Source organism: Rousettus aegyptiacus, unplaced genomic scaffold (genome assembly GCF_014176215.1).
Source record: "Rousettus aegyptiacus isolate mRouAeg1 unplaced genomic scaffold, mRouAeg1.p scaffold_m13_p_4, whole genome shotgun sequence".
Lineage (NCBI taxonomy): Eukaryota > Metazoa > Chordata > Mammalia > Chiroptera > Pteropodidae > Rousettus > Rousettus aegyptiacus.
Window position 1 is genome coordinate 143,604,077 of NW_023416307.1, and position 26,213 is coordinate 143,630,289.

General features: G+C 39.4%; 1 protein-coding gene across 7 annotated transcripts in view; it reads right to left on the reverse strand.

The window, feature by feature from the left end:
- The window catches only part of GADL1 (glutamate decarboxylase like 1), a 226,625-nt gene that overhangs the window by 112,896 nt on the left and 87,516 nt on the right, over positions 1–26,213 (reverse strand). For 2 of the 7 annotated variants that reach the window (XM_016140785.2, XM_016140781.2), the window contains 5 exons: positions 11,757–11,929; positions 7,209–7,335; positions 4,908–4,998; positions 1,402–1,508; positions 549–664 (listed from right to left, as the gene is read on the reverse strand). In XM_016140785.2, the coding sequence (XP_015996271.2) occupies positions 549–664; positions 1,402–1,508; positions 4,908–4,998; positions 7,209–7,335; positions 11,757–11,909 (594 nt within the window). In that variant the 5' untranslated portion in view covers positions 11,910–11,929. The other 5 variants (XM_016140784.2, XM_016140787.2, XM_016140783.2 and 2 more) reach the window with 5 other exon arrangements.

Here is a 26,213-nt window from a genome sequence, read left to right on the forward strand (position 1 = left end):
AATCCAGGTAGCCTACTTCAAAATCAATGCCCCTATTCACAATCAGACCTTCTACTTTGATGGAAAATAAAATGAGATAGAGGACTGTGGCACTATCCAATTGTGTGTGTGTGTGATATGTTCACTATTAATGAATATCTCCCTTTCTTCTTGAAAAGCCCTTGGGTTAGCCATTCAAAGCGATCCATTTTATAAGAAAATGTGAGTAGAAGACATAGCCGAGATCAGTATCAGTCATCTAAGTTCTAATAAATGAGATACTCAAAGAAGAGATTCACAGAAAGAGACAGCACTTTCGAATTAAATCTTCTCTTTTCCTAAACAAAATGTTACAAACTATAAATTTTAAATAAAGGTGATGTACAAAATTGGGTGGCCAATATCGAACCCATCAGAATTTCTTTTGGAATGAAATACGATGTTACATTTAGGCATATTAGTCACATACGGAGAGGATAAAAGCACATCAGGAGTCTACAAACAAACAAGCCCTCTTAAATAATGCATTCTTAGAAAATCTATATCGGACATCAAAAATAATTTTTTACCTCTGCAGATGTGAAAAGGATTAATCTTGGCAACCCAGACAGCCCCTTTTCCTTAATATCAGGACAATATTTGTATCTAGCTAAATTCATGGCATACATATTGGACACTGAACCACCTGCAAAAACAAAATTGAAATGACATATTTATAGCATGAAGTTACAGCTCCCTAAGTGCTGACTCCAGTGGAAAGCATAAATGGCTGTGTCTGCTCTAGCCTAATGACAAATCACTGTGAAAGTCATCTGAACACCGCACCCCCACCCCATTACTCTTACACACTTCCTAGTCTCCAATTCCAGCAATTTCCAATCTCAGCAAAGTGAGAAGTTCTGGTCTATTCTCTTATTCCAGTTTTTCCAGATTAAAAGTTTCTATCTGCGAGCTCTACACCCAGGTACCCACAGTTAATAGTATTCTTTTTATCTGTCATCTGATCAATAAAATGACAGTATATGTTCATCTTTGGCTCCAAAAAAGGACTAGAAGATAAACAAAATGTGATTTAGGAACCTTCTCAAATAAAACTGATTTAAAACCTTAAAAACTTTTTATAGCCCTTCTAAATTCCCAATAGCAGAAAAATTTATTTGTGTTAGGTACGAATCCTCATTTTGTTTAGCATTTATGTCATTTATTTAGCATTTATGCAAAAAATGATCACTCTGGAGAAAGGCACAAGCTAGAGTCTCCCCAAGTAGCATTATTTCTTCAGTTATAGGAGAGAAGTAGTATTACTAATATGTAACTTTTTGCAATGCGTAAATCTGAAAAGAGCTGTTCCTCCTATAACATATTAATACATTTGTAGATGCTTGTAAGAGAAGGGAGATGGCAATAACTAATTGTACATACCTGGGTTAAATATTCCATCCCCTTCTTTCCAGCCAATAAATTCAATCATTTTCTTCAGAACCGCTTCTTCCACTAATAGAAACACTGGGGACACCTCATACGTATAACTAGATAGATATAAAAAACACTTCACTTCTATGACTAGAGTCAAACCATCCCTTTGGTGTCCCAAGAAATGCACATAGGGTTTTATTAAACCAAGAGGCTGCTGAAGTGTAGTACAGTCTTTGGAAATGTATCCATCGGAAATAGAGAAATACACAGTTAGTGATAATGCTAGTTGTGGTTAGATAAATGCCAGTAGTTAGTGGCCTTAGGGATATGCAAGCTACTGGAGCGGTCTCAATTTACAGAAAAGCTTCAATTCCATTGGGAGAGATAAAGATAGAGCATCTGGATCTTTGTGTTAGCCATGAACAGTGGCCCATTTATCCTGTGAATGCTGCTTTGGATGCGGGCTAAAGAAAAAAACATTGTCATGGTAACCAGGTTTTATTAGGTTACTACTGTGGGTAACCTAACAGTCAGCTCGAGAGAGTATACTTGGATAATACTCATCCTGAATTACACCTTCCTCCACCACACACCTGAGTTTATACAAATGGGAAATGCTCTGAGGGTCATCTGTTATTACAGGATGATTTCACTACAAAGCACTACCCAGATCCCCTGTCGATGAAGGATTTGTTGCTCCAGATGGAAGGTTGTCGTCAAGGCATTACTACGTTAGCTCCTTTAGAAATTGCCCTAGCTGCAAGGAGCCATCCTTCCTTAGGTCACGCCCTTTTCTGTGCTAGTCCCACCTGATGACTGGTCCAGCTGGAGGTATAAAGGCCTAGCCACGAGAGCCCAAGACAAAGGGCCTTTGCAGCTCCAGATGGGTCAGCCGAGATTGTCATTGAGCCAGCATCGCAGCTTGGCTCCTTTCCTCTGCCCACTTCTGCCTCCTTCCCCTCCCAACACTCATGATGATCCCAAGGGTATTCCTTAATAAACACCTTCCTCATAAATTCCATCTCGAGCAGCTTCCCATGGAACCCAAACTAGGACAGTTACCACGCCCAGTTTTGTCATGTTTGAGTCTCTTCACAACTTGAGGGTGACCAAATATCTATAACATCCTTCTCTAACAATGACATGCTTACAATAAATTGTATCTGAATATGTATGTATTCTAATATGTAAGGTAAGCAGACACATTTAAAGTTATAGTCACAGAATTTAATGTGATTCTTTTAACATCTGGAAGGGAAACTTTGGGAAGGAAGAAAAAAAACTACTATGTGTCACCCTCCCGTGTGGCAAGCACCTACAGACATTATGACATTTTCAATCATTCTAGGAAACCAATTTACACATATCAAAAATGTGGGGGGAAAAGTATATGTGTATATGTGCACCTACAAATACAAGTGCAATAATCATTCACTTTTTTAGAAGAAAAAAAATAATATTAAACCTGTCTTTGAAAACTGGCTCAACTGTAAACCAAGGAACAGGCCTGGAGGTGGGGGAGGGCAGTGCAGAATGCTCCCGCGGCTCCGTCACGTTTTGAGTGGATTGTTCAGCTTAGCAGCAGTTTAATACTTCAAAAACTTCTAAAGATTTCAGTTAAAAGAACCCAGATGAGACGTTAAAAAACCCAAGATGTATAAGGAAATGTTCAGAAAATTGTGTAATTTTCCTGTCTCCTGAGTCATCTACCACTTTAACTCTCCCGCCCACTGAAACCTGGTTTCATCTCGCATGACTCCACCCCATGTTCTTTAACTGAAGTCACCCATGACACCCACGCTGCAGATTCAGGGGACACGTCGTAGTCTTTGTCTTAGTTAAATACTCGACGACGTGTGACTCTGGACACACTCTCCAGCGTGGCTCCCCTGCTTTCCCACTTAAGCTTCCCTTTCTCCTTCCCCACTGCAAGCTGATCCTCCTTAACGCCCACTCCTAAGCCCTCGTCTCTCCTCGCTCTACACTCTGTCCCACGGGCAGTGCTTCTGTCTCCTGATCTGCTGTTATTCTAAGTGTCTCCACTTTTTCTCATTAAAATCACCTGTAGGGCTTTGCAAATATGATGCCTGGGAGACACCCACAGAAATTCAGATTTAATTGGTCTGGGGTTGGGACCCATGGCTCAAAATTTTTTTTTTTAAAAAGTTCCCAGGTTGCTTCTAATGAGCAGAATGGGTTGAGAATCACTAACTTAAGGAATTTCATCCGTGCCCACTATTTCAACTACCATCATTCACCAATAGCTTCTGAATCAATACCTTTCATACAGATAACAGAATTTCAGTCCCATTTATCTCTCAACTCGGTTGGTATAGACCCTTGGATAGCTGGAAATTATTGGGAATTCAAATGCTCACATTGAAAATTGAACTCTTCCTTTTGTCTTTTTCATCACGTATTTAAAAACTGGTCCCCTTTCCAACGCTTCTAATCTCAATAAATGACACTACCATCAACTCAGCTATGAAACCCAGAAACCCGGGCATCATCTCGTAAATCTCCTTTGTGTCCTCATTTCCGAGATCCAATATATTATTCAGTCTTTTCTGTTTTATCTTCTAAATACATTTTTTGGTCTCTATTTCTACCTCTCTCACCTAAGTCCAAGCTACTATAATCCCTCTCCTGACTAAGGTAACATCCTCCTTATTGGTTTTCTCTAATCCTCTCTCCACATTTCCAGTGATTTTTTTCAATAAGCAAATGGCACCTAATGATTTAAAAACCTTCCATGGCTTTCCATCGTACTTAGAATAACTCACGAACATGGCCCACAGAGTCCCGCCTGTCTGTCTCCTATCTATATCTCCAGTCTGCTTCTTTAGTATACCCCCGATAGCTCTATCACCAAACCCGCACCAGCCCTTCAGTTCATAGCATGTGTCATGCTGTCTCCTGCCACAAGGCCTTTGTAGATGCTGTTCTGTCTGTTTAGAACTCATCTTTCCTCTTTTCACCAAGTTATTTTTCCTCACCCTTCGGTTCTTAGCTGTAACTTCCTCAGAGAAGATTTCCTAGAGCACCCAACTAAGAAAAGTTATCCCATTTGCATTTAGAGCATCATGCACCTTTCCTTCTCGTGAAAATTGGAATTTTAGATTAATTTGTGTGGCCATTCTGATTAATTTGCAATGGAGCATCTCTCATTAGATGTTTTTGCTTCATGAAGGCAAGGTCGAGGTATGTTTTTACTCAACGTGTCTCTCTATCACTTAGCACTGGTGGCTTTTCATGCAGGAATAAATTAAAAGTTGCTTACTCAATTTTCTCATCAGTTGAGTGGAGATAACAATGCCTGCCTTATCCCCCTCACAGTACCACTATCAAATCAAACAGCTCTTTGAATACTGCTGTCATAAGACTGTTCCATTACTCAAGATGACACTGCACAAATGAAACCATTAACTAGAAATTTATGAAATAAAATTTCATATACTTAAAAACATCTCTAATGCATGTTCAGTGTAAAATTACAGTAAAATGGTACTTACACACTCGGGTTTAACGCTTCTGTCATAAATCGGGCCACCAAGGAGTAATAATCAAGTCCAGCATACAACTGGTTGAAAAATCTTGGATGGTCTATAAATTGAAACAGAGTATTTAACTACACAGCAATAAAAAAGGAAAAAAAAAACCAATAGAGTAATAACATAAATCTTTTAGACAATGAAAGGAGGTGGACACAAAAGAGTATACACTGCATGATCCTACATACACGACATTCAACGTCAGGCAAAGCTGATCTATGGAAATAAAGGTCAGAATTCTGGGTACCTGTGGGAAGGAGATATTGGTTAGGAAGGGGCTTGCAGAGCCTCTGGAGTGCTGAAAATGGTCTCAGTCTCTATCTGGGTGATGGTTACCTACATACACAGATATGTACAAATTCATCCCTCTGAGAGCTTAAGATTTGTTCATTTTACTGAATGTAAATTATACTTCAATTTAAAAAAAAAAACTTTCAAAACCTAATCATGCACAAAGGAAATAAATTAGAGCTCTTTTTTACTGAACAATATGTTTGTAAGTAAAACTTGAGTAATCTTTAAGAGTTTTGGTTTACCTGACCCAAACCAAAACCCTTAAGAAATGGGTTATTTGAACATTGTTTGTACATGTATCAAAGCCTGTTACCTTTATTCTCTGAAAATACTGATATTAGCTTTACTAAATTTAAACATATTTTACTCACCAACAGGGTTCACTTCATGCGACTGACAGTGAATGGCCTTTTTATTTTTCAGATTGGACCGTTTTTCATAATGTAACTGGCATTATGTAGATGGATTAAGATGTGATTCATTATGCAGCTTATATAAACTTTCTGATTCAACCTTTTTCAACGCAAGTTGCCTTTAAGACTCAAACAACCTCGGTTCTAACTTTTTTTCTTTTTTTCTTTTTTTTTCCTCCTATAGAAGATCTCATAAAGGTTCTTGGCTTTACACGGTGTGAATATTCACACTGAATGCCAGGCTAACTGGCTTGACATTCTCAATGGTTGGAAGCCCAGCATGACCAGGAACAAAGAGGCAGGAGGTCTATTTCTAACTTTGAATATTTGGGAACCATTTCGGTCAGTGACCTCTCATTACTACTTACAGCTTTGCTTTCGCTGGTTTCCCTCTCTTAACTAGAAGTTCAATGAAAAACAAAAGTTTCAGCAGAAAAATGTCTTTTTAAATAAAACATGGAAAACTTCCTCTAATCTGGCAAAGGAGAGCAGACATTGCTATAAGTAATTTTAAGATTTTAATTTTAGTTCTGTGTTAATTTATGATTGATTTCATTGGTAACATTATGAAAAATATCCAGTAAACTGAAAAATCTACTGTATTAAATGTCATTCTACACTTTTGACAGGCACTATAATAATAAGATATGCATCTCTGCTTTTGAAAAGCTAAGCGGGTTTTTGATACATATACCAGACTTTCCCAAGAGAATATAGACTAATTATTTTTAGCCAGGATTTTATTATGTTTCTTCCACTAAATTTAGTTCAGTGTCAGAATTCACAAAGCATAATGCCTGTATGGTCTTAAGCACTAGATTACCTTTGTATTACACCTGGAAATACATTTGGAAAGTATTCTCCTACTTTTGGAATTTGTTCACTGAGTATATAGGATATTAACAATCAGTAAAAATAGTACTCAGAACAAAACTGATATGTTATTGCATTTACAAAGATCACAGTGGTTAAGCAGTATTATAAAACTATCACAGCAAAAATTTACCATATACATTATTCATTTTTCTTATACCTTCCTAAAGATTTTTACTTTTTGATTCTGCTAGATTTGATAAAATAATTTGGTAATTACCAATGGCCAAGACTTTGTAAATATCTTTCAAACAAATCTATTCCTATTTATGTTAAAGAGATACCCTTGCATATTCTGGACCATCAAGATTTAAAATGCCTTACAAATTCTATAATCAAAATATTATTTGCCAGTTTGGATGAACATAAAAAATAAGTAGCAGTCAGAATATATGGTCTTGATTATAAATGGAGGATGGGGATTACCAAGGAGTAGATAATATTTATATGTGACCAGTAACAGCAACAGTTTTTCTATTAATCTAATTCTGGCTTTTATGACAAATCTGTAATAAAGATTAAATGAACCATATAAAAATACCAGAACCATTATTTTTTGATTCAGGTTTCTCATCCCATAAACACTGTCACACTCAGCTCTACCATGATGTAAATACATGCTGAAGAAAATGTAAAGACTTGTTAGAGGTACAGGTAAAAGTAAGTAAATTAAAGTTCTCACTAGTTTTGACACTGTAGCGGATAACATCCTGGCAGAGTTCCAGCAGCCTGTGGTGGGGCTCTCCTGTGTCTCTCAGTTCCAGATCAAGAAGTTGTTTCAGTTGTTCAGGAGGCCGCCATTCACAAACCTGGAGGTCCAGCAATGGCACAGTTAATTGAGCACCCGTGAGAGCCAAGTATTGAAAGAATGTTAGAAGCATAAACCCTACCTACCCTTTTGACACTTCTAGACAAGTGGGAGAGACAGGGATTGAAAGGTGTGACCGTAGTTCAGCATGAAAAAAGCTATCACAGAAATGCAGAAATCACTGGAACAGGTGAGGGGCCCCATCCTAGGTTTGGAAGGTCAAAGATTTCCTGGGGGAACCGATATCTAGATTGTTAAATAAAATAAGAATAGAGTGTACCAAGCAAAGATTAGGGGATGGGGTAATGCAAGGGACATTCTAGGTGGAAATAACGAAGTAGCAAAGGCTGAAATACGTATAAAGGAGCTCATGGCACATGGGGAGAATGAAGGAAGTTTGGTGTGGCTAAAACATGGAGTGTGAGGAAAGGAGAGGCAGGAAGTAAGGCTGGAATGCTAAATAACTTCCAACTAGTCTCTCTGCTTGTTCCCTTGCCCCATACGGTCTACTATCCACCAAGCACAGAGGGATCCTCTTAAACCGAAGCCATGGCCATTCCTCTGCTCAAATATCTCCAATGGGTCCCATGTCTTTCAAAGTAAAACTCAAAGTCCTTACAATAACCTAAAATGATCTGTATAATCTGCTTTCCTTGGCAATGTTTCCTTCCTGGTCTCATTGAACACGACTTTCCTCCTGACTCTGCCTTGCCACTCTGCCTCCTTGCTATTTCTTAAACATCCCAGGCATGCTTCCCACCTCAAGGTCTCTGCGCTGGCTATGCCCTTCGCCTGGAATGCTTTCCTCCAAATATTTTCATATCTAACTTCCTCACTTCTTTCCAAGTTCTACTCAAACGGCACCTTCTCAGTTACAGCACTTCTGGTCGCCTCATTTAAAATCTCAAGCTGCACATTATCTCTATTACCCTCTCTAACTTTTTCTACTCTGTTATTTTTCCATAGCACTTATGACCTTCCCACATTTATTATGTCCCATATAATCTCCATGAGAGCAGAGATATGGTCTGTTTGCCCATTCGTCCCAATAAGAGGATGCTCAATAAAAATGTGATTAATGAATAAATAAATGAATGAATGAAGAAATGAACATGACCCATATCATGTCAAGCTTTATGTGACATATTATAGAGTTTGAACTTGGCACTAAGGAAGTCATTGGAATTTTTTGGTCAGGGGAATGGTATGATCATATTTGTGTTTTGGACAATAACTTTAGTTGCTATGTAGAAACTCCAAGTAAAATTGGCAATAAGAAGTGACCATAATAAATCAGGCAAGAGGAGAAGATAGGCTGGATGAGGGTAAGATATCACAGGAATGAAGTATTTCTAGAGATTTTAAAAATGCAGAATCAATAAAACATGGAAATTGATTTCACAGTGAGGAGGAGGGACAGAGATGACCAGCATGACCCTGAGGTCTCTAGCTTGCTTGCATATGTGAGTTGATGGTCATGATGGGAAGAAGCACCCAGTAGTGGGTGAGGTGGGGCTGACGAGTTTTGAGAATATTTAGTTTAAGGCTTCTCAGGACATCCAAAAGGAGTGTAGCAGTTGGTCTAAAGCTCTCGTGAAAGATCAGGAACAGAGTTTCAGGCATACACTGTGAAAATCTCACAGAGATGGCATGGCTCAGACCGAACACACAGCTAAGGAGAAAAGGTGCAGGATCTCACCTGAGCAACACTACACTTAAGAAATGGACGAAGGGAGAGGCGCTCATGGGTGAGGTGGAGGACTCGCCAGAGAGGAAGGCAGAATCCTAGAAGAGTCCAGTGCTATTAAAGCAAAGAAAAAAGAATGTTCTAAGGAGAACATCCCTGTCAAGTCCTGGTGAGAAGCCAAATTAGATAAAGATTGAGAAGTGCTCATGGGATTTATCAACAAGGAGATGTTCTTGGCAAGAGCGATTTGATGTAGAGGTGGGAATGGAGGCCAGATTGCCGTGAAGTGAGGGTGTAGGAGGTGAGGAAATAGAAGGAGGGACGGAGCGTAGACAATCTTTAAAAAGTTTGGCTGTGGAGGGGAGGAGAGAGACAGGGGAGTAGTCAGGAAGTGAGGCGACTAGGAGGTGGGAGGCTGGGGGAAGTAGGAGGAATACCAAGTTGTCCAAGAAGTATGACATTTAACTCTGACGTTAGGACTACACAGGCAGAGGCAAATCGGCAGTGACCGAAACAATTAAAAAGAATAACTACTGATACACACAACAGCACGATGAATCTCAAATACATTTTACTGAGGGAAAATAGCGAGATTCAAAAGGCTACTTGTGGTATGATTCTATCTATCTGACATTCTGGAAAAGAGGAAACTACGGGGACACAAAACAGATCAAAGGCTGCTAAGATCTGGAGGTGAGGGCAGGGGCAGGCCTGACTGCAGAGGGGCACAGCAAAATCTGGGGGGTGATGGAACTGTCCTTATCTTAATTGTGGTGATGGTTGAATGACTTCACGAAACTCAGAAGAGCAAAAGGAGTAAATTTTGCTGAATGTAAATTATAATTTAATTTCAAAGTGGAGGAGGCGGGGACTGAAGAAGCATGTCTACCAAAGAGGGCACTAGAGTAATAATCTCGCGAAGTGTGGGGGTGTATCTGCAAGTTGCCTTTAAATGGTGTCCTGCTGGATCGCTGACAAAGCAGGCTGAGTTAATGGCATAAAAACTTCGCCCCTCCCTCAATCTCAACATAGCTTTCAATCCAACGTCACGTGGCTAGCCGGCACATCTACTATATTGTGATTGACTTCTGGTTTATTAATTGAAAACTTAGGATCATAAGCCCCGCTTCTCACCTGATCTCCCATTGGCTCTCTATAAACACTTCTTTCTAGGCAAAAAGGTCCCCTTACTATGTTAAATACATCTTGTCCCTTTGCAACTCTCTTTCTATTAGTTACCTTCCTGCTTTTTTTGACACACACAGGTTGATTTCTCTGCCCATCAAAATCTTATTTAACCTTCACATACCACATCAAAGCTCAAGGTGCCCTCTCCTCTGTGAAATTCCCAAAGTCAGCCCTGGTCACAGGCCGTTTATCACATTCTTACTGGGACTCCCTATTCTCTTGTTCAATGAAAACTTATCCTTTCAATTAGATTATAAATTCAGTTCAAAACTGAGCCTTTATCTTATTTTCCTTTATAACTTCCAGGGCCAAATATAATGCCTTACCCATAGCTAACACTCAGTTAATATTTAATGACTGAATAAAGGTCAATTTAAAAAAAATCTTACCAGAGGAATAGTGTGCTCCAAAGTTAAGCAGGTACAAAATATTTCACACGTACAGATAAGATCAGAAAATATGCAATTATAAATATACAATCAGGAAATATCATCAGTGATTTTCACCTTGAACATAGCTATTCAAAGTTCACAAGTCATTTCAACCTATTTTTCTATTAGTTTTCCCAAATGCATGTGATCAAAAATTCAGAATAAATACCACTTCGCCTTCAAAATGTTTTTTAAAATGACATTTATTTCTGACTAATAGAATTGGAATAAAAATCTCTTCTATACAGCCATTTGTTGATAATCCAATTCCAAGAGGAAAGGCGATCAATGTGATAAAGAGTAATTTAGGGATTTAAAGAGATATATAGAGGAGTCGCGCAGACTCTGAAGCCAGACTGCCTGGATGTTAGTGTCAGCTCTGATACTCATTAGCATGTGATCTTGGGCAAAGTACTTGTCTTCTTGGTGCCTCATTTTTTCCCTCATGACTAAAATAGAGTTAATAAATAGCACCTGGCACATCATAAGTATTCTTAAGAATAGATGTTATTAGTAGTGGTTCCCAGATCATTTTGAATCTGATTTCGAGCCAGAATTTGAAACCTAGAACCAATAATTGGTACCAGTCAGAAGTCATACTTAACAAGCCAAGATTTCTAACCTCAGTTCAGACAAGTTCCTCGTATGGATGCTCAGATAAATTTTAAAACTTTTCACACCTTTGTCTACCTTCTGCCAAGTTTTTATTAGCTACATACAGAATATGAACCAAAAAATGAAGAGCAAAGGGTATTTTGGAGAGTGTATAAATCAGACATCAGGTTATTCACAGTCTACATTGTTATCTAGGGTAGAAAGCTTGGTCCCTGCACTTCACAGCCTCATCTGCATAAGCTCTGGAATCCCAGGGAAACTTCCAACACACGATGGCTGGCAAGTTAGGAGTCAGCCATTCCAGGAAAGCAGATGCGAGAGGGGGCGGGAGGCGGGTGCAAACATTGGTATCTGGGTAGCCCCTTGAAACAAAGGTACAGAGAAGATGAAAGTGTGTGCTTCCCGTTTCCCTTACATCTAGCCATCCGGATTTGAAAAAAAAAAAAAAAAAAAAAACTATCTTTTCCATTCCTGTGATTTCCTATAGGTGCTTTTATTTACCTTCTCGTTGATATCTGTAGCCTTCGAAACCACCTGTTCCATTATCAGCCTACAGGCCTCTTCAACAAATTTTTCTCCTGCTTTTGCATCTGTTGTGGGACCATTCAGGACGACCCCATCCACGAGAACAGCGCTCCTCTTACTTGGAACCATCTCTTGTTGACCAATATCTCCTGGAAGCACACAAACAAATTCTGTTCAATCTAATTACGTCACACACACACATAAAAAACACACGAGGGTAAAAAATGGATCACGTCCCAAATTCAAATGGTGTTCTTTCTTTTAATACATTTGCATCATTGAAGCTGACAGTTCCTTATGATGACCAATAGCATGATGGAGTTAGGAGAAAAAAACTTATATTTTCCATTCATGTATCAACTTGTTTAGGATCAGAGAGTATGGTGGAGATCAAGAAATATAATTTTAACCCATTTTACTCACTCTTGCAAACGCTGTTCAAATAAATGCACGAAAAGATCTTGTAAACACAAGCTCATGTTTATTTCATGAACACACACTCTCTTGTAATTTTTTAAGGATTGCCACATATCTCCTTTTAGTAAGTCATTCCTAAAGAGGAAAAAATAATACTGACATGTCATTTCTCTTCACTTTTTAAGCCTGTGTTTAAATGGCTTTCTATATTACAGTCAGTGCTTTGTCCTCCTTAAATCTACTCAGCCATTTCCTTCTGAAAGGAGAATAAAAGAAAGTGAGAGGCATGACGGTTTGTGTAAACCCATATTTTAATGCCACTAAACTTTTCAAACTTGTAGTTTAGGCACAGGTAGAAAACTAGGACAGAAAACATTTAGGACTGCATACTGCTCGTCAGTGACTAAAGGTTAAAAGTCAGCATGGAAATCTATATTTGAGACTAAAGGTTACTGCCTACCCAAAATAGCCCTCCATAAAAATAATTTTGGCAACTTAATCCAGATATTCAACCACTGTCTGCTACAGGCTTCGATTCAATTGTATTTCTTTTTCTAATCAATATTTCTCTCTTCATAATGTTCAAGTTCATTTAGTTGTAGAAATTTACAGAAACGATTTTTAAAAGTATTTTCAGAACCACACCTAGCACAGTACCTTACTTATAATTTGTAAGACTGCCTTAAACATGCTGATGCTCTGTCTATATGTATTTCAAATATTTTTATACTGAGAGGTCTAACAGTATGAACATTTATTATGCTGTTGAGTCTTCTCCAAGTTAAATGTTTTGATGAAAATCTGTGGTTTATAAACCCTTTAATTCTATTACTGGAAAACTCAAATGGTGTCCACAAAGGGAGGTGAAAATGTCGCAGGAAGTTTCCCCACTTGGGGAGACAGAATCTGCAGCAAAGGCTCAATCTTTTACCCTTAGACTGAAAACGATCCAGAGGTCCAATGTTGAATTTTAGTTCCATCCTTCACTTTCACTTATCTTTCACTTGAAAGGATGTATTTAACATGGTTTAGGGCTAAATGTTGAAGCCCTAGAATTGCACTTTTAGATGGATATGCTCTATAGCTAAAGGCACTTTTCTCTTCTCAATTTTTAGGTCCTAAAAATAAATTGGAAAAGAGGGCAATTATTCAGGGAACCCTGGTTATGTTGGAAGGCAGTACTATTATTAACCACACAAAAAAAGTTAGGTTTTTTTAACCTCATTAGTAAGATTTCAGGTTTTTATTGTCCAGGGAATACCGTCCACTCTGTATCACTCTCAGATCAGTTTCTCTCTCTCTCTCTCTCTCTCTCTCTCTCTCTCTCTCTCTCACACACACACACACACACACACACAAACACACACTTGAAAAAATGTCACACACCCACTTGCAACCAGAATAGCAGTGAAATTGGAATTAAAATCATCTCTGTCTCCACAGCAATCAATTGAAGAAATGCCCATAATTCATATAATTGTCTAGAAGAAAATGCCATAAAAATTGGATATAGATTATGTCTCTTTTCTTGATAGGCATGTTTTATTTCTATTGCCAGGTGTGATAATGTGCCTCTCCCCCCTGCCCCCCGTGCATTTGCCCAATTTGGAAAAGACCCTCTGGAGATTGTACAGTAGGTTAAGCTGTGGTTGGGGATGCATGCCCAGGACTTTTGATTTAACTGCTGGAGTTTTTAGTAGTTAATAATGAAGTCTTTCAATTGGAGGAAACTTCCATGAAGAATATATACAGAATCTGACTGCTTTTTATCACTCTGTCACCTACAACCATCAAATGCTTAGTCTCAGCCATCATCAAATGCTTAAATTAGTATAGTGGCCTCCCAACTAACCCCTAGCCTCTACCCATACCCTGCAAGTCGTGAGGACTATGCTCAACATAGTAGCTCCTGTGTTCCTTTGAAAGATAAGTTAGATCACATGACTATTCTACTCAAACCATCCAATGGCCACTTATTAAACCAAAAGGCTAAGTCCTCTTAATGACCTCTAAGGGCATAAACGAGCTGCTTTCCCCATTATATCTTGGACCTCAAACTTCATCTCTTATTACTGTCCTCTGAGCCCACAAGTTCCATCCACTTTGGCCTCTTCACTAGTCTTAGACTCTTTCCTTAAACATCAGCTCCTCAGCGAGGTCTTCCTTGACAACCCTGTTTAAAACTGCAACCACTTCTCTGCCCTACTTTCTTTTTCTGCTTTATTTGGCTCAAGAGCAGCGATCATCATACGACATACAATATGTATTTATTCTTTTATTTGTTTAAATATCTGTCCATCTGGTGGAGGTTAAACTCTATGAGAACATGAGTTTGTATCTATTGGTTTTACTTTTGTGGCTGCTTGTAGAAGTCTGATAACTATTTGTCAGCTATTAAGTACAGGAAGCCAACCAGCCGGTGATAATGTCCTCCTCCTCTGAGACACCACTGCAGGTTACCAGACAAAACTGAGCAGGAGACACCTTTGGCTAGGGATGGGGCAGACACAGAATGTACTGCAGGGGCTAGAGAAGAGATGATGGGGACTGAAAGAAGAACCGGGGACGCAGGGCCTTCCAGGGAGACCTGAGCTTGTGGTCCCTGGATTACCAAAGGGAACGTGGATGAGAGGCTCCACTTTCCTCCCCTCCCCACTCACTTCCTGCTGCCACTCTCTCTCTATGGCCTCTCCTTCCCTACTTTATAGTTATCTGACTTCTTAGAGCCAGCCCATCACCGAGTCTCACTCCAGGAACCACAATTTCAAATGCGAAAGTCAGTCGACCCCTAAACACTCTGACTTCTAAATTTCCACTAACTTCTCAACTCCACACCTTCCAAAACTTTATATAAGCACAACTTGAGTTTTATTCAAAGAGATGTACAGCTCTCCCTTGCATAACAAACAATAAATTTAGCTTTACATATTGTTTCAGATATTGAGAGGTGGCCTCTTCCTTTGACATAGGATTAAATGAATTAATACATATAAAGACTTAAAATGGTGCCTGGTACATAGTGTGCACTCGGTAAATGTTATTAGTATCATCTAACTAAATAGATATTAGCTAATACTGGTAGGAAATCAATAATGTTTATTAAATACATAAATGCATAAGAACAAAGTGATATTTACACGTGAAAGTAAGCTGTGACAGTAAACTATGTCACCTGAAAGGGAGGTCTCCTCAGAGTTGTCATGTGACTATGGCAATGATCTCTAGAACAAGTGGCTGGTGAGTCACCCCTATGGAGGAGTGGGAAGAGGGGGCCACAGTGGTAGGGGACTGCCCCTGTGAAGAGAGTAGAACTTCCCGCCACAGCGTCCAGGACACAAGATGACAGTCAAACAGGTTAGCCCACACTGGGAAGGCAGCTGTCCACACCTCTCACCTTGTTGTCACTTTCCACCTGCACTTTCGTTAACTGTGTACAGGTTTTATTCCTTGCACCAGATCATAAACTTCCACGTCCCATTTTTCCGGACAGCCCAGAAAACAGTTCAGCAGTTGGCACTGGCCGGCACCAATCCATAATCCCCTGCATGACCAGGTGGCCTAGACATCAGGAGAGCTGAGTCTAGTCTCACTTGGTCACTATCAAACACTCTGATCCTGGTACGATATGACCTTCCTGTGCCTCAGTTTCCTCATCTATAAAACAGGAGACAATCTGAGAAAAGTGCTTGGCTGGCTACCAGAAAACTCCTGGGAAGACTAATTCAGATTCAGTTTCCTGAATTGTTACTCAAAAGATTTTATTCCAGCTATGGCCCAAAATCTCAAATTTTAGAAAGCACTCTAACTTATACTAATAGTGAGGAAATATAGCAACATGCAAGTGGATTTAGGAATCACTGTTCTGGGTGATCTCTAAGGTCATGTTAACATGTTTTGAGTGTAAACGATGTAGACATTTGGGGTTAAGGCTAAGATTATAGCAGAAGTTGAGATAGCAGAGAAGACTTCTGAATTAAAAGACTGATCTCTTTGAATACTGCCATAATAAATAACAATAATAACTTTAAAACTTCATCACTTCTTAAGTAGCAACTCCATTGGCAGGCAGCTAAAATTATCAGATGTGCATTTCGTGTCATTTCTATAAGGTTTACAGTAAATGGGTAGACAAAGCAAATCTAATATCTCTTCCACAGGACTCTAATCCAAAGATGCAAAGACTTTTATCAACTCTCATCAAGATTCTTTTTTTTTTTTTTGCCAGTTAAAACTGCTCCAGTTTCTTCAATGGTTTCTAATGTCCATGGTCACTAGTCTAAATCAGTTTATTTCTATTTTACTAAATGTAGTATAGCACAAAACTCTAGGTGGGGTCTCACCAGCTCTAAATATGATGAATCCATATCTTTCATGCTCTGGTCACCATATTCCATCAGTAAAGTTTCCATTAGCACCCTGATCGATTCCAAAGGGTAAGTTTTGAGACCAGGCAGATCCTGGCTCCAACTCTTAACTACTGACTGCTGTGACCTTACACAAGTTACTTCACTTCCTTGTGATCCAGATTTCTCCTCTGGCAAATGGGAAAAATCACCATGCCTATGGCACTGAGTCACCGAGAGGTTTAAATATGACAATGCATGCAAGCTGCTGAACAAAGTGCCAGGAACAGAGTAAGGAACACGGGAAGTGGTAACTACGAATGTGACTCAGTCTGTGTGAACTCTTTTCTGGCACCAGCATTACACGGTTGGCTCAGGTAAAGGTTAGAATTAATAGCCTTGGATCTTTGTGAGAGAGTCCGCCAGTGAGAGCCAAATTTCCCATCTTAGACGCTTATTGTTAAGAACAAATTAGCAATCGGAATATAATACTTGTTTCCAAATGATAGAAATGAAGAACAGTGGATCAAAAGTGAATCCAGGCATCTGGTTGGGAGATGACGGAGCTCTTCAGAGAAAGTGTGCCAAAGACATCGCGTACCCGGGAAAATCTTACAGGTCAGGACCTGGAGACCGAGTGAGCCAGTGCAAGATAGACCTGAGAGTCAAAGCTTGGCGAAAGAGGGCTGTACTAATTAATAAATTAATAAGGACTTACTATGTGTCAAGCACCCAGCCTGGTGCCAGGGGGCACAGAAATAAATGGCACAGTGTCTCTGTTTTTGAGTTGTGACAAGTTTAGGAAGAGAATATTTAGGAAGCTGGGGGGAAAGAAAAAGAGAGCTGAAAAAAGTATGTTGAAGAAACATCCATCTGCTCTGGAGTTAGTTCTAAGTCAGGTATCTCTTCTAATCTCAAAAAAGGAGATGCTATTGTCAGATTCATACATTGTTTGCAACCCTTCTAAATTTCACATGCATTTTAAGACACTTTTGTTGTCTTAGAAGTAACATGCCAATAAGAGGGTAACTAAGGAAAACCTATAAGGAAGAAGACTGTAGTAAATAAACAAATATTAAGAAATAGCAATAATACAAGGGGGTGGCCAGAGGAACTCCAAAGATCTGGGCAATAGCTACAAATATAGAGATTATGTTTTTGAATATAGCTCTGTGATTCAGTTGAATCATAGAGCCTGCTTAGAGACAGAAGAATTTCCAAAATGCAACCCACAAATAGGAAGTCACAGGTGTAAATGCCAAAACTTTGCCTACAACTTTAGTCAGGTAGCGATGGGTACCCAAAGGGGGGGGGGGTGGAGAAAAGAAACTTTAAATCATTTGTTTAGTCTCATTTTGGAGTTAAAGTCTTTACTTAGTAGAAATGCACAGTGATCTGATACATCTCTTATTTATATTTTCTGACATATTTATTGACTATTATGTGTAAGACACTGGGTTAGGCACTATGGGAGACTGAAACATGAATCAGACAGATGATCTCAAAATCCAAAAAGAAAAATGAGACATGTTTATGAATACCTACAATCCTATTGAGAAGGTATAACCTGTGATGCTTGAAGTCAAATAAAACACACATTAAAATTCCTGAGGACTTCTGAATGTGAGAAGCAGAAAATCCTCTTGGATTAGATGGTATTTAGAATGGACCTTCTTTCATCCATTTGGCAAATATTTATTTAGTGCCTATTATGTTCAGAACATTCTGTAAGGTATTGGATGCTAAGCAGTGAATAGAAAGACACAAATTAAATGTATTTGGGTTGCATGGAAATAGAGTTAATAAAAAGTCTAGCAGGTAAGTAATTAAAATAATTGCAGACTCTAATAAAGGCTCTAAAGGAAATTACCTGAATGGCTTGAGAGAACAAGGGGGAAAAGTTGTTTAAGATCTGATAGGGCGAAAGTGTTTCCGAAGAAAAAACATTTGAATTGAGATGTGAAAGAACAGAAGTCGGTTGTAAAAAGACATGGAAAGAGAATAGTCCAGGTGGAAGGAACAGAAAATGCAAATAACAATAAATTATACTCTTCAAGAACTAGAAAGAGATCAATGTGACTCAAGTGTGAGAACAAGTGTGAGAACAGTGACATTTGGAAAGGTAGACAGGGAGCATTTTGGGGAAGGTATTTTATTCTAAAAGCAACAGGAAGCCACTTGAGGGTGTTAAACAGCGAGTAACATAATCCGGTTTACACTATAGAAGATTACTCTGGTACCATGTGGAGGATGGACTGTCAGAGGGCAGGTGTGGAAACAGGGAGATTACTTAGGAAGCTCCTGTAGCCCAGGCAACAGAGAATGGCAGCTTTGATCTGGAAGGTGGCAGTGGAGATGTCACAATGTTGCAATATGGGAGACATTTTGGTGGTAAAGCCAAGAGGACTTACTGAGGAACTGGATGTAGAGGGTCAAGAACACGAAAGAATCTAAGGTGACGCTTGGGTTTGGGGCCTGAGCCACCAGGAAAGTGGTAGGGCTGCATACTGATACGAGGACCCCTGGGAAAGGGCAAGAGGAGGAAGCAGCTGGTGACGTGTGGGTGGAGAATCAAGATTTTCGACTGGTTAGTAGAAATTGGTTATGATGGGGTTAGAAACAAAGGTCACGGCAAGGACATTCATGACAAAAATAAATAAATAAATAAGCGGCATGAAGTAGGCCAAAAATTGGATGTCTGTGTCCAGGAAACCCCAAGAACTGCTGTTGGTCTAAGGGCAGCATCTGTAAATGGGAAAAGTGACTGTTGAGAAGGTGGCACGGGGACCGATTTTGCAGGAACTTGAATGGAAACTGCGGAATTTAGATGTCGCTTGGTAGGCAACAGGAAGCCACTGAAAACTTCTGATGGGATAAGTGCTTTAGAAAGTTGAAGTGGGTACTGGCGGAGAGTTAGGATGGGAAATCAAGAATTGGAGGTGGGGAGATACGCTGGCAATCATGCAGGCCAGGGAGAGGGCTAACAGACAAGATGCTGGTTTGTACTTATTTGAACTTCTCCCCTACAATAGTGTCACTACAAACTTGAAGCCAGAAATCCCATGTCTTTCTCAGGAGCCCTGTAATCGCCCATGGATAAGATGGCTTTCCTATCCCCCGGGAAGTCTCTGTTCTAAAACGATCTTCAGATAAAAAGGTGACAGAATAAGAGAGGCAAAAATCATTTCGTGCATCCATGCATCGGCTCCTTCCTTGCAAAGCACGGATGAAAATACAGCATTTCTGGGAAGTGGCACGTCCTCATCTCCCACGGTTTTATTTTATGAGGTCGTATTGTGCTAGCATCTGGGGTGCCAAAGGACTCAGATTCTGCTGAAACACCAAGGCAACCCCTTGAACAAAAGTGCTGGGTCCATAAACATCATCTATTCTCCTCAGAACAGTCTCTAAAACCACCAAAAAAATAGCTGTCAGTGGCCTGTCAGTAGCCAATGCATAGTATACCATAAACCCTATTTATTTTTAATTTCAAAAATATTTTCCTCTCACTGAGCACCAGGCCAGGAATTGGTAACCTTCTGATATTTTCAGGACACTAGGTGTTCAGAGACATCTACTTCTACTGCTTGAGTAAACATTACTTGACAAGCTTTGAATGCGGCTATTGTATGTCTTAGCTTGTCATGTTGATAGGCAGCTCTTGAAACCACCCCCTACCCTCCATCATACCTTTAAACCTTAGGAACTTTTCTGATGGGTACAATTTAAGTTTGCAGGGATTTGAAAGCAGTTGGGCTCTAGCAGAAAACTAGATTTGGCATTCCCATCAAGCAAATATCAGCCTGGGCTGGAGGACTTAGCTGTGGATAACGTGCTCTTATTTGGCCCCCAGGAGGCTACTGCACTGAGGGCCTCTGCGTTCCCCAGGAGCTGGGGGACATATCCCTTCTCTTTCATTAGGCACTACCGGTTCCTGTTGGCATTTCCCCCTATGCCATCTTGGTTCCTTGTCCTTTCTGACTCTTCATCTTGCTTCTTATCTACATGTATTTATAAAACATCAGATTCTACTTATTGTTTTATCAGTGACTTCTGTGTTTTCCAAAATTTAAGGCTGAGTAGGCAGATGCCTGTTCTTAGTTTGCTTGTTTGCTTGGGGCATTTTGGGCTTAACCAGCATCTGAACTGGAACCGCCCTTCCCCTAGGACAGTCTTGGCAGCTCTGTCAATTAAGGTCATCCCTTTTTGTGGGTATCTCCAAGTCCCAAGTATTCCAGATCCCCAGAACTGCTTTGGCTTTTGTCTTATGCAAGTCCAAACTATTTAGCTCTCTCTCCAGTCCTGTGGGTTCTCCAAGATCCTTCCAACAGCCTTCCCCTCTTAGCGAGCAAGCGTCATTCTGTGTTCTGTGAAACTAGAGAACCATAACTCTGAATAACTCCAATACTCTGAATAACTTGGCTTCTTTAGCCGTTTCAACTAAGGAAAGTTAAAACCAACCAGACACACCTTCCTAACTATACTCTCTGGGGCCGCAGAGTTTCCCATGTATTTGTATTGTTCTCCAAAACTTGGAGGTCACCCAGTTACTGTCTGAAAATAAATGTTTTTTTCTCTGTTTTTAAAAAAATCATTCCACTTCAGTATAAGTCTAGATGTTTGAGGTCAATGGATAGAGTACTGTCTAAGCAAAGAGTCTAGAATAATACTGCCAAAAAGAAACAAAAAGCAAGCCATTTGTGTAATTTATCTTTCTAGTAGTAGCGTTTCTAGTAGTAGTATGGCACAGAGGAAACTAGAAGTACAATTACGCTTACAAAACAATAGCAGTTAACATTTCTTGGATACTTACAATGGATCAAGTATTGAGCTAGGCGCCTCATATGAATTAGTTTATTTAATTTTCATAATAAGGCTATGATGAAGATATCTTTATTAATTCAATCTCACAGATAGGGAAATTGAGGCCAGAAAGATGGGAAGAATTGCCCAAATCACACATCTGATAGGTGTTAAAGCCACAATTAATAGCCAGACAGCCTGAGTTCAGATATCATGTTGATTATTACTACATTTTACCTTTTCCACAAAAAACAAACAAGGAGATATTGCTTCTTCTGTCTTATCAATCACACTAGACTATTCGAACCCATTTTTTGTATTCCTAAAGCAATAAGTGATTATCTTGGAACTATGTATCAAATTATAATGTGCTGCAATTTAATACATAGTTTTAAAACCAATTTGCTCAAGTGTTGACTTTAGGATTTTAAATGTATTCCACTTAACCAGCAATTTAAATGAAAATTTAAATAAATGCTATAAATGGTTGCCTCATTTGCATGATCTGTTGATTAACTCTGATAGGAGCCTCATCTGTGCCCGGGGTTCTGCCTCCTAGCCCAGGCCTCGGGCAGATGATCCAGGTGAGTGAGGACTATGACTCTCACCTCCTTGACACCTCACCACACATGCTGTGACATTCACATGTGGCCACCGTCAAATGTGGAAAACTTACCAAAACTCTTTTGTGGAGTTTACTAAATGAGATTGGAAAAAACATACCGAGAAGCTGCTCAGAATGGCAGTAAGACCTCTCCAAGGAACATCTCAAAGTAAAAATAGTCTAAACTCCATGGTGTTTCTTACATAAATTATTGTGTTTAATCTTTACCACAGTTACACGAGTTATACACATCCCCATTTAACAGATCAGGACACTGACGCTCAGAGAAATTAGGTAACTTTTCCATGGCAAAAGGGCTAAAAGGTGTCAGAGATCACATTCAAACTTAGGTTTATCTGATTGCTGGTTTATGCATGTAACTACTATTCTCCATCTTCTGGGAGATTAAGGAAAGGGGTAGTGGTGTGCTGGTAAACTGGTTTCTGAAGGAAAGACCCTGGTAGCATTTGCCCATTTCTATAATATGAAGACTCCCTTCCGGCCAATTTCTAAGTACCAATGGTATTCTCATCAGCTAATATGAGGTGACTTCAGCATCATGGAACAGGGAGCTAGGAAAACAAAAGTTCTTCAATAAGGAAAAGTACTACTAGTTAACAGAAATGGGGTAAGGTGATTCTTCAGGCATTTCATGCACGTGTAAGCTACCTGATTTCTAAGTGCTAGCACCTTCGTCTCTGCTTGCGGACCTTTCTATTTTAGCCAAACCTACTCCGCCCACTAACGTGGCAAGCCTGAAGCTATGAAAAATTAATACCCATATCTCAGCACCCCTCAATCAATAACTGATATAAATTCATGTATAAACATCCAGCACTCTCGTTGTTTTTACGGGATAACTGTGAAGTGCTCATTCTTCACTAATGCCCTGAGTTACTCAACAAAATTAAGGTTTGGTTACCCACAGTGACACCTTGCTTTATAATGTATTTTCTGTTTTTCTCCCTAGGACAACCTTCCATAGTTACTACTTATACTCAAATGCCTGACTCAGGGTCTGCTTCTAGAAAACCAAATTGAAACAAATGACTGCTCTTTTTTGAAATGGACCAGACAGACACTGTACTAGGCATTTACGTTAAATGCTTTTACACAAATCTTCATAACGCCTTATGAGACAAGAATGATACCCACGTCTACAAATATGGAAATGAGGATCAGAGAGGTTAATAAACTTGATGATATAGTAAATAGCAGAGCTGAAAATCAAACTGTGATTGATGCAATGTCTCTTCTCTTTTCACTAAACCACGCAGCCTCTTTCAATGGGGAGACTGGACTAACACACATGAAATAATAAAAGAACAATTAACTGCTAAGCTGACACATTGTATGGAACACTTCTGGGCAAAACTGTCATCACACTTATGTTCCACAATTACTTTCTAAAATTCTCTTTTGTTGTGCCATCAACTTGAAAAATAAGGCCACCGATGAATATTAGGAAAATGAATTTTTCATAGATTTTCTTTCTCTTCTATCGCCGTTTCATACAAATTAGGTACTGAAATAAAACTGAATTGATGGTGTAATAGAATACACCATGATGAAAATACACATGAAGAAAATATGTTCTTTGAATACATTTTTTGGCCCGCATAGCATCTGAAAGAACGGATATGTCATAAAATACCAACTAAGTCTCTATTGATTTTGTAAGTCGATACAGAGTATTAGGATATCAAATGACACAGCATCCAGGGTGCTGAATTAGGAAGAGACTTACCAGCTAAGAAACTCAAATAAAGGAAGGTCTTAGCAGTATATTTAATTGGCAAAAATTGAAATGTGGAAATTTAAGATCTGTCAATGCTGCAGCTAAAATCACCAAAACAGATTTTAATATTTAATGATGACTCGCCAACAACAAATAATTTAGGTAGTTGCTCTGCAGTGCTTCCCATTTAAGACGTTCCTAAATGTTGAAATTCTTAAGCACTGCACCAAGACATCCCCGATGCCAGTGGAAACAAACATAAAAATACAACTCTGATTTAATTGGTATTTTGCAGAGTTGATTTCTTACTTTTAATTATTTGCTCTGACAATATTCACAGAAAGAACTCTCTGGGATTTGGGATGCGGGTGTTCTAGCCAGACTCTAGCCCTGCAGTTCTGCAGCTGCAAGTAATACTTTTCAACCTCCCCGGCTAAATGATGCTCTCAGTTAAATGGTACCCTATAAGATGACTTGCCACTCTATCAATTATTCCATGGCTAAAGCCCATTTTTCAATTGGTTCATGTAATTAACATAAATCATATTCCAGCATTTCTAAAAGTGGTCTTCATCAACATTCTCTGTAACTGTGTATTCCCATGTTTCAGGACCTCCATGGTGGTGGCTCAGGGAAGGCAAAGATGGAGAAGATGAGCAAGTGGCATTTAGGCCCATGAAGCCTACTTCGGGCACAGAAAAGCTGTTTTATCTCAAAAGCCTCTTTGTACTATTTTGCTTAAACAAAGAGTTTGTAGGTGTGAATGAATGGAAGAACACTTCGGCTTCAAACTACCATATGACTGATTGAAATTTGACTCCCATTGCTTTTTCCTCTTTAAAAAATTGAATTTACCTACCAAGCCTCACCACACTACAAACACTTCATCAGCAGACCTGAGGCCCAGTGTTGTGTGTGCTTATCTTTAGCATCTACATTCCCCAAAGAGAGTGCCGTTGTCAACGGAAGTGGCTGAAGCAACCAATCCCATTTGTTTCATGGCTATTCATGACACCAATACGTTTACGGCATGCAGGTATGCAGAGAAAACGGAGTAGCTTTATTTTGGTCATCAGTTAATCTTATCTTCCCCATGAGTCCCCATTGCTGAATAGAGGTAACAAAATTTATATTATTTAGTCCAACCCGCTTAATATTTGGTCAGACATAATAAATTAAACAGTTCCTTTAGGCAATGCTCAGTTTTATTGTGTAAAACTGCTTGATCGCTCAGATTTCCACTTCCCCCTCTCCTGATACTGTCCTCGATGGCTTCTAGGTGCATGGGGAGAAAAGCAGGTGTTACTCAACTTTAAAATGGAAGAAGAATGGTAGGGTTCTTGGATCAGTGTGGTGTCCACTGGTGCCTTGTATCAGAGCAATCTCGTTTGTCTACATCTTTATTTTTTTCCCACCTGGCAGTCAAGGCTGAAGCATATTCATGGTCTCTTCTCTCTCACCCTGTTCAGACACTAGAGGTGCTCTCTGCACAAGGTGGCCTCACTGTGGCTGCTGGTGGTGCTATAGACATCTCCAGGCTCACAACACATCTCTCGCCAGCTCTCCAATAGCGAGCAGAGCAGGTTTGTCACCTGGTTTCCGCCTTCATGCCATCAAAGAAGGATCCTTGGGAAGATCAAGGAAACTCAATCTAGCTACCTTCTTCTGAGGATAAGAGGGTCTTTCTGAGTCACCTTCATCCCTTGAAGAGCGAAATCCAGCCTCTCCCTCTCCATCCAACTTCAGTAAGCTATCGCTTTTGCTTTGAAGAGGTTCCAAGGTGGCCTCCTTCAAGAAAAGTTGGTAAAGACCTCTGCTGTTGTCTTCAGTGTTTCCATAAAACTACTTTATAAATAACACACTGCCCCTCCCTGCCCCTGGACTCTGATCCCAAATAATGAGAAATCGAGATCATGTCTTTTGGCACTTGTTTCTCTTGTTTCAATCTCTTTTTCTCTCCGCATTGTTATCTCATGTCATAAGTGGAGATTTTTCATTAAGTTTCCTACATTTAATTTCCCCTTTTTGACCCTAGATTCATGGAAAATCTTTAAAGGTACACAAGGGTATCTTCTCTGTACTATGGACAAAACTCTATGAGTTTGTCTTCTAAAGGGGAAATAAAAGAATTTAGAAAGCCCTATCTCAAGGCAATAGCCTGGCTTATAAAACCGCTGTTTTGAAACTCTTATTTTGTCCACTGGAATCTAGACAGTAATAGTCTTTCTTTTTGCATTCTACCTGTAAAGATCATAATATCTCTCAGGAATACAGCTGCCGGCAAAAAAGAGCAGGTACTCAGAAACAGCAGAAAAGCACAGTAATATTTTTTAAAAAATATAATGTGCATGAAACTGCTCTAAAATTGGATTGTGGTGATGAATGCACAATTCTGTAAATTTACTAAAAATTGAATTGCACATTCAAACAGGTGAATTTTATGATATGTAAATGATACCTCAGTAAAGCTCTTTTAAAAATCATGTAAAGTGTAAAAAAAGTGAAGCACAGTTGCTCGGCTTCCTGTA